This window comes from Lactuca virosa, chromosome 5 (assembly GCF_052849685.1).
Source record: "Lactuca virosa cultivar CGN04683 chromosome 5, Lactuca_virosa_CGN04683_v6, whole genome shotgun sequence".
NCBI classification, from domain to species: domain Eukaryota; kingdom Viridiplantae; phylum Streptophyta; class Magnoliopsida; order Asterales; family Asteraceae; genus Lactuca; species Lactuca virosa.
Window position 1 is genome coordinate 430,826,601 of NC_136430.1, and position 9,797 is coordinate 430,836,397.

General features: G+C 30.2%; 2 protein-coding genes across 2 annotated transcripts; one reads left to right on the plus strand and one right to left on the minus strand.

The window, feature by feature from the left end:
* Nucleotides 1–201: 201 nt before the first annotated feature.
* On the plus strand, nucleotides 202–2,637 carry OTP81 (Tetratricopeptide repeat (TPR)-like superfamily protein). Its single transcript, XM_079049355.1, has one exon. It carries the CDS (start codon nucleotides 319–321, stop codon nucleotides 2,554–2,556), a length of 2,238 nt encoding a protein of 745 aa, XP_078905481.1. The 5' UTR covers nucleotides 202–318; the 3' UTR covers nucleotides 2,557–2,637.
* A 48-nt stretch (nucleotides 2,638–2,685) lies between these two features.
* Nucleotides 2,686–4,322, minus strand: LOC145113245 (E3 ubiquitin-protein ligase AIRP2-like). Its single transcript, XM_079049356.1, has 5 exons — nucleotides 4,077–4,322; nucleotides 3,620–3,770; nucleotides 3,469–3,535; nucleotides 3,162–3,396; nucleotides 2,686–2,957 (listed from the first exon to the last, which is right to left on the minus strand). Exons 1-5 carry the CDS (start codon nucleotides 4,139–4,141, stop codon nucleotides 2,768–2,770), a joined length of 708 nt encoding a protein of 235 aa, XP_078905482.1. The 5' UTR covers nucleotides 4,142–4,322; the 3' UTR covers nucleotides 2,686–2,767.
* Nucleotides 4,323–9,797: the final 5,475 nt, after the last annotated feature.

Sequence of the window (9,797 nt, forward strand, 5' to 3'; positions counted from 1 at the left end):
TGGTGATTTTAGTGTAGTTATTATTAATATTGAGATAGATTGAGTTCTAAGCTTTTCAATATTATGGCGAGTTTCATACATTTTCAACAAATTATTAAATAATCGAACTGATATAAAACAATAGAATAATATGAATATAAATTAGTTGATGCATAAATAATTTGATGAAAAGACTATCATCTTATGACTCGACATAAAAAATTTAACTCTAGCAAGTCTTATATTACACTCGAAATAAACGTACCAAAATAAAAAAACCGAGGTTGCCGCCGGAGTGACTTAAAACAAGAATCGGGCTGAATTTTACAAGCGGCCTCCATGGCAGCTCCTACTCTTCCGATAATCTCCCTGCCACGGCACCACCACGTCTCTCTCCCCCCTGCAACTGCTTCCATAACTGTCAATAACGACCGATACTTTTCGAACCACCCAACAATTTCACTGGTCAATCAATGTTCGAATTCGAAACAACTCAAACAGATTCACGCCCAAATGCTCCGCAACGGTCTTTTCTCCGACCCCTTTTCAGCCAGTATCCTCGTCTCCGCCTTTGCCATTTCTCCTTTGCAAGACGTTGATTATGCCCACAAACTGTTCGACCAAATTCCCAAGCCAAATATCTACACTTGGAACGCGCTAATTCGCGCTTACTCTTCCAGTCAAGTACCCATCCAAAGCCTCTCGATTTTTATCCGGATGCTCTACCGATGTGATGAAGTGTTACCTAACAAGTTCACATACCCTTTTCTGATCAAAGCAGCATCCGAGCTTTTGAATATGAGAGTAGGAGAAGTTCTTCATGGGATGGCTATCAAGACGTCCCTTGGTTCGGATGTTTTTATACTCAATTCTCTTATACATTTTTATTCTTCCTGTAAATGTCTGGATTCAGCGTATAGAGTTTTCCAGAATATTCCTGTGAGAGATGTTGTTTCCTGGAACTCCATGATTACGGGTTTTGCACAGGGTGATCGTCCTGATGAAGCTTTGAAGCTGTTTCACGAAATGCAAGGTGAGAATTTGAAACCCGATAAAGTAACAATGATGAGCGTCTTGACTGCTTCAACAAAGAAGTTAGATTTGAACACCGGAAAATGGGTTCATTCTAATATCCAAAGGTACGGAATCAAAGAAAGCTTGAATCTAAACAACGCATTGCTTGATATGTACACAAAATGCGGAAGCCTAGAAGACGCCCAGAAACTGTTCGATAAAATGCCTGAGAAAGATATCGTCTCATGGACAACCATGCTAGTTGGGTATGCAAAATCAGGCGATTACATTACAGCCAGGAAGCATTTTGACACCATGCCTAGTCAAGATATTGCTGCATGGAACGCCTTAATCTCATCTTATGAACAAAGTGGCAACCCAAAAGAAGCTTTGGCTATTTTCAATGAACTACAAGTGAGTAACAAAGCCAAACCTGATAGTGTCACCCTGGTTAGCACTCTTTCTGCTTGTGCTCAAGTGGGAGCCATGGACATGGGTGGATGGATTCATGTTTACATCAAGAAACATGGATTCAACCTCACTTCTCATCTCATAACCTCATTAATCGACATGTATGCTAAATGTGGGGATCTAAATAAAGCCCTTGAGGTTTTCAATTCAGTCGATAGTAAAGATGTTTTTGTCTGGAGTGCCATGGTTGCAGGTTTTGCAATGCATGGACGTGGAAGAGACGCGATAGAATTATTCAAGAAAATGGAAGAAAACAACGTGAACCCTAATTCTGTTACTTTCACTAATCTACTATGTGGTTGTAGCCACACGGGATTAGTTACAGAAGGGCGTGATTTCTTCAAGAAAATGGAGGATGTTTATGGGGTTGTTCCCGGGGTGAAACACTATGCTTGCATGGTGGATATGCTTGGGCGTGCGGGTTGTTTAGATGAAGCTATGGAGTTGATAAAGTCAATGCCAATGCCTCCTTTGGCTTCTGTTTATGGAGCTTTGTTAGGTGCATGTAAACTCCATGGAAATGTGGAAATTGCTGAAGAAGCTAGTAGTCGTTTGATAGAACTTGAGCCATGGAATCATGGTGTGTATGTTCTTTTGTCCAATATTTATGCCAAATTTGGAAAATGGGACAAGGTTGCTATGTTAAGAAAGAGAATGAAAGATGTTGGATTAAAGAAAGAACGCGGGTGTAGCTCGATTGAGGTGGATAATCGCGTTCATGAGTTTGTTGCAGGAGATAACACGCATCCGCAAGCTGAGATGATATATGAAAAGCTTAATGAGATTTTTGAGAAGTTGAAGTTGATTGGGTATGAGGCGAATCGATCTCAAGTTATTCAATGTGTTGAAGAAGAAGATATGCAAGAACATGCGTTACATCTTCATAGTGAGAAGCTAGCAATTGCTTTTGGGTTAATTAGTTTGAAAAAAAGTCAACCGATTCATGTTATGAAGAATCTTCGTGTTTGTGGAGACTGTCATAACGTTGCGAAGATGATTTCAAAGGTTTATGATAAAGAGATTTTGTTGCGAGATCGGTATAGGTTCCATCATTTTAAAGAAGGCAAATGTTCATGTAAAGACTATTGGTAAATTATTTAGGGTTTAGGGTTTGTTTCAAATAACATAATAATGTACTTTTTCATATTTGTTTAATCACCAAGTACATCATCACTATTAAGCTCACTAACTTCCACCATTAGTCATTGTACTTTCAAAAAGTGTCCACAAAATATATTTTTATAGGTCTAAACCGAAAAATGTAAAATTATGTACGTCTAAAAGACTAACTTTGTAAACTTATCTAAAGAGTAGAACATGCATTAGGAACAAGAGGCAATTTCTCTATATACATGAACAACCTCTTCGAGTTCTCTTTTAATATTATAGCTAGATCAACTGCATCACTTGCTTCAACACATATCCATAGATCGGCTAGCTTCAATCCTTTTAGGGTTTCCCTACAAAAGGGACATGATCGTGATCGCCCATGCCTAGAAAACAAAAAGAAAAGTCAAACTATTAGCTTTATCTCCATATTTAGGGTTTTCTTCAAGATACTAGCAGACAAATTTGTAAAAAGTTAGGACTTAACAGAAAAACCTAATTTCTCTAACTTTCTCGGTTAAAACGGATCAAGTAAAAAAGAAACAATATTGTTAGCGCATAGTGGGGCCCACAAAAGAGATGAAGGTTACCAATCCCGATAGCATTTGAAGCATAGTGAATGGGTGCAATTAGGCAACACGACTTTGGTCTTTGTTTCCATGCAAATCCCGCATTCGGATTCTCTTTCGATATCATCGTCAGAGAGTTTTCCCTTTTCCAAACCTTCTTTTCGTGTGTATTTCTTCAAGCATATCTCCTTGTTTTTCCTCTCTTCCAAATCCATAATCCCACTTTGTAGTTGCATTATTGATGGAAATATAACACCTGTTTACATAAACTCATAGGATTTATAAGACCAAATCAACTTTGAATCCCACCATTTTTCAGAAATCTCACCATAAAATTGTCTAATGCTTGCTTTTCTTTCATGAACATCCATAGAAGTTTTTCCATCAGCATATAACTGTTTCATTAAGCAAATAATGAACCTAATGTTCTTATCTAGTATCTACCATATAGAAACACGATAATTTCTTGAGAAAGTTACCTGATAAACAAAAACACGAAGCAAACCAAGGGCTCCTGCGATTTTACAATCTGCCCATGGGAAAAGATAGGAGAACAAGTCTACAGCTGGACTGAAATAGATTCTCATTTGAAGGCATGCTCCATTATCATCCTTAGGGGAATTTAATGCTCTGGATAACAATGGTAGAATTCATTCAGTAAATCAATCATTCTCCTAAAAATATTACTTAACTGATCTTAGATGAAGCCTAACATCACAAAAATCATCGTCGTTCCTCATGTAATTCTATAGAATCAATGATATCGCAAACAACTAAACATCAAAACGGCATTTTCCAAATTAATGTGTTCAGAAACTTTGATCGATTCCAAAAATTACCGATCGAAATAAAAGTAAAACAGTCTGAACTGTTAATAGATAGCTTCAAATCATGTTTGCGAATGTAATACAGGCGAAGATGATTAGAGATACTTACAGAGTATTGGCATGCTGAATATCAGCTTCGAGAGCTTTAAGCGAATCCTTATAATTCTTCCCCATTACGATAGCTTAACAGTCGCAATTGAGAAAAGCAAGGAGATCGTTTAACAGTGCTCAAAAGCAGTTTTCTATGAATATCGAAAGGGATCCCAAATCGCTGATTTTCGGTGAATCGACTTTTTCCTCGAAAAAAGATATTGGTATTGACTATTGCCACTCCGAGTAACGATTACACGAAGAACTGTACACTTCCTTCAATTTTGGTTTTTTCGTTTTAAATTTTAATGTAAAAATTTGTTTATTATAATCGATAACTTTGACATCAAGAAAAAATAGAGATATTCACCGGCGTAACCAAATCTATTAAATATATATTACATGTTAATAAAAGGTTGAAGGTTCAAATAATAACACAACGTAAAAACAGATATGATATACTTTATGATCAAAATATTTAAATGTTATTGAGATATCTTCTATAATTAATAAAAATTGGTTTACTTATTAATTAGGGGGAAAGAGTAAAAATGAAAAGAGATCATTATGAAAAATGGTTGTTATCGGAGATAATAGTTAGTCAATTGATTATTTCGTTGATTTTTAGAGATAATTATTTATTGGGAAATTAAGTAATCTAACCTATATAAATGAGTTTTTCAAAAGAAAATAGAAAAATTAAGTAATTTAACCACTTTTTAATGTGTATTCGAAAAAAAAATAGTAAAAATAATCATTTTTACTATTTTTTAATTGATTCTGAAAAGACATTCCGAATTCAAGACCAACATTCCGGATTTCGGGCTAAAATTTCGGATTTAAAAAAAAAAACACTCTGGAATTTCAAAAACAAGTACAAAATCTGAAAAACAATTCCAGAATTTTGAAAAAAAAAATCATTTTTTACTTAAATATTACAAAAAATTTAATAAACATAGTAATGTAAACTATATATGATATTAGTATATAAAATTAGATATTTTATTGAAAAACATTGATATTAAACATTTTGAAATATAGCATTTGACATTAAAAAAAAAGATTTCTTTGAAAATTAAAATAAAAAATAAAAAATACTCCGGAATATGAACAATACTTCGAAATGAGCGCATTCCGGAGATAGTGGTTATCTTTTAAAAACTCAAAAAAATGGGTTTTTTTTTTAAAACCTCATTTATAAAGGTTAGACTACTTAATTTTCCAAGAAAATACATTTCTTTTTGTTTTTAAAAAAATAACTAAATTTTTTCGGAACGCCTCATTTCAGACTACTGTTTATATTCCGAAGTTCTTCCGAAATGACTATTTCAGGTTGTCTAAATGAACACTTATTCCCGAATGTTCCATTCAGGATTTGATCTTCAAATTTCAGAGTTATTTTTTGGTATTTTTCCATTTTTTTTTAAGAAATATCCCTATTTTATGTCCGAAATGTCTATTTCGAAGTGTTTAATATCACCATTTTTCAATAAAATGTATGATTTTATGCACTAATATTATATAGTTCGCATTTAATATGTTTGTTTAACTTGTTGTTAGATTTAAGTAAAAACGATTTTTTTTCTTCTCGAAATTCCATAATTGTTCATCGAACTTCAGACTTGTTCTTGAAATTTTGAAGTTTTTTTGTTCTAGAATGCGAAATTTTAGTCCAGAATCTGGAATGTCAGTCTGAAATGTATTTTTTTGTCAAAAAAAAATTGTTTTTTTCTTGTTCCGGAATGCTCATTCCAGACCAAATAGTTAATTTTGCTAAAAACAAATTTTTTAGGTTATATATTTCAAATAAACATTAAATCGTGGTTAGATTACATAATTTTTCTTACTTATTTTATATTTTTTTTAATTAAACATGCATTAATTAATGTAGATTCTTATAATTCAAAATTTGAAAAATACAAATTTTCTAAGTTTCGAAATATAACATATATTTTATATTTGTCTACAATAAATATGTTGTTATTATATCATATGGAATACATTATACATGTTATTAATTTATAATAGGCTTATGAATAGTGTCTGATATTGCCGAGTCAATACCAACAGTGTCTGGTATTTAGTCGACTCAATACTAAGTGGTTTGAAGCCAGGGTGGTTTTATCGGCTTCTTAGCTTCACTGCTACATGTTATTCTCCTATTTTGAAGTTGGGTATTTTTCGATCGAGACATTCACCTGGTAAACTACCTGCCCACCGCCTCTCTTAGTCAATATATGTCTTACATTGGAGTCATCCTTCAATCTGATTATCGGCACCAAATGGTTTCCTTTCACACAAACAAACCTCAATTTCGCGTATTCTGCATTTGCCACACATCGACGTCGACACTATTAGAGAAGAAGATTGTCAATCGTTCGCACCAATCACTTGGTCTTTTACTGTAACATCTGACCTTTTAACACAAGGTAGACCCAAAAAATTTCACTTATTATTTCTAAAACACATTGGTTTACACTTACATTAATAATCTATCACATGTAGTTATCAACATGATCAGTTCACGGAAATAAAATATAATGATCTGAGCCGGTTATGACTCTCTTTCTTCTACGATCCTTACTTCTTAAATAAAGTTGCCTACAAAAAACACATGTCAACAAAAGAATAAGGTACAAATAACTTATTGAGTAACTCTTAACAATGATACACATAATAATTCTGGCATAAAAAATACACCATTCATTGGTGTATAGTTTCTCGAAACCCGCTTACCTATTAAAGTTTTGCATTTACTCATTACTCAACTCATCATACTCTTTTTCTACACTCACTCTCTTTCTCTCTCATTCTCTATCTCTCTATACTCATTCTCTTTCTTTCTCTCTACTCTCTTATACTAATTCCTTTTATCATTTTCTCTTTATACTCTTCTATACTTATTCTCCTTCTTTCTCTCTACTCTTTCTCTCTCTCATTATATATATATATATATATATATATATATATATATATATATATATATATATATGAGGAAGGTTCAAATGTTTCTCACATCTATTGTGTGCTAGAATGCACCAATAAGAATTTAATATTAATTATATGTATATTAAATGCTATCCATACTTATAATTCATTTTTATGAAACTAATTAAATTCTTAATTAATGTCAACAATAATATTCTTTCAGAATTAATTCATATCTAGAAGATTGAAAGTGTCTTCCAGCAGAATGAGAGTGTATTCTAGTAGAATACACTCTCGTTCTTTATATTCTATTCAACTTTATTGTATTTTAAATGAGTGAATCCTGAAACAAAATACGAACTCATATATAAAAACCTAGATGCGAATTTATTCTGAAAGAATGTTATTGCTGACATTAATGATGGATTTAATTAGTTTCCATAAAAAGAGAATTATAATTATGGATATCATTTAATATACATATAATTATGGAAATCATTTAATATCTATATTTATTTAATTAAATAATTATTTAATTTACTAAATTCTTATTGGTGCATTCTAACACACAATAAATATAAGAAACAAAATAACCTAGCCCATATATATATATATATATATATATATATATATATATATATATACACACACACACACACATATTTTATCTCTCCTTATCTTTATAATCACATTCTATCTTTTTCTGTCTTTATATTTCTCTTCTCCATCACTCCCTCTCCCTCCATCTCCTTTTCTTTCCCTCTCTTTCAATATGTTTACCTCACTATATATATATATATATATATATATATATATATATATATATATATATATATATACTAGACGAATTCTCGCGTGTTGCGCGACGCAGGTTAAAAATATATTGTTAGAATATAGTTTTCAGACACCTTTTAGTTAATTCGATTCATCAATTTAGGTTGTTTTATTATTATTATATTTAATGCTTTCCTTTTAACTATGTTAAAAAATATATATTGAATTTTTTTAAACATTATTTGATATTTTACTTTAGGTTTTAAATTTTACACTAAATTTTCAAGCTTATTTGATATATTAATGTAGGTTATTTATTTAACTATATATTGAAGTTAACAAATTAAGTATATCATATTGATAAGTTACAAATTCTTCCATTTATGATAATGTTTACAACTAAAAGCATATTTAAGTTAATAAATTAAGCATATTGTATGAAAATATGAAAAGTTTGGGAGTTTCAAATGAATGTGGTGAAAGAAAAAATGTTTCCTTTATAATATAGTATGATGATATGATGATTATAGTTTTAATTTTTAAGTCATTGTGATATATACAATTATTTGATAATTTTATAAACCGTTTAAAACTGTGTAAATTATATATCAAACGTATGATAATCTATATATAACGGGTAACAAAATGTATGAACAAAAATATGAACTACAACTTTTAGTAACATAAAAATACAAAAACATCTATTATAACATTTGTATTAAAAAAGATATATATACAACGAATAATAAAAAATATGAAAAATAAACACTACAACTTTTAATAACATAAAAACACTAAAACATTTATTATAACATTTATATTAACTTTTCATATTTAAATCACAAATCTCTTCAAATACATTAATGTTTTTAATGAGCAAAACATTACAACCTTATAAAAGAAAGGAAAATAAAAAGTTATTAGTGATTACTAATTAATAATCATAAGTTAAAACCTCTTGAGTTGTAACTAATAAATATACATAAATTAGAAAACTCTTGAGTTGTAGCGTGAGTTTCAAACGAATACGGTACTTGGAAATGCGTATTTATTATTTTTATTATTATTATTATTATTATTATTATTATTATTATTATTATTATTATTATTATTATATTCATCTAAATAATTGGTTTTGATGCATCATTTTAATCCCTTTAATTATTAAACATAAAGATATTTAATTATAAATTTATAACATACATAGGTGCATATATATATGTTAAACAAATCACATATAATATATATATTTTCGTAAATGTCATATCTAATTCTTGTCGTAGTAATATGGATAAATTACTTTCATATGAAGAACATATCATGATAAGTCATCATAATTACATATCAAATGTTAAAAATTATGTTATCTTTTAAATATTGTCTTGTAAATATGTTGTGTAGGATAACCCAACAAAAAAATAATATAAAATAAACATATTCAAAATAGAAAAACTACAATCAAATAAATAAGAACATTAGGTGGTTGAATATATAAATAAAAATGTTACATAAATATACGTTTAAATCAAAACAAAAAAACTAACATTCGTCTACTTTGCTCAAAAAAAAAAATATATCATTTTCTGAATCTTCTTTCTTTATTTAACACCATTCAACCATAGAAAACTTGATGATAATTCTTCACTAACCTGCAATCAAAATGTTTTTCTTGAAAAAGAAGAATGAGAAAGATATTCCAAGCAAAACATTGATGTTTGGAGAGTCACATTCAAGATTGAGTAATACATACAAATCACATATAAAGATCTAATGAGAAATTGAATATAAAGAAAGAATAGAAAAGCTTCATTTGTTTTGGTTGAAAGAAAAAATCATATTACAATTATCATCGATGCGACATAACCCATTTCTTCAAATCATCATATTTGGATCGTTAATGCTTCAACTATATGAAAACTTTTGAATCATAATATCTTCAACCAAATGACGACTTTTTGTAAGAAAAATGTACTAATATAACTACATATATAATGAAGGTGAAAGGGTGTGGGGGTTTCAAATGCATGAGGTGTTGAAT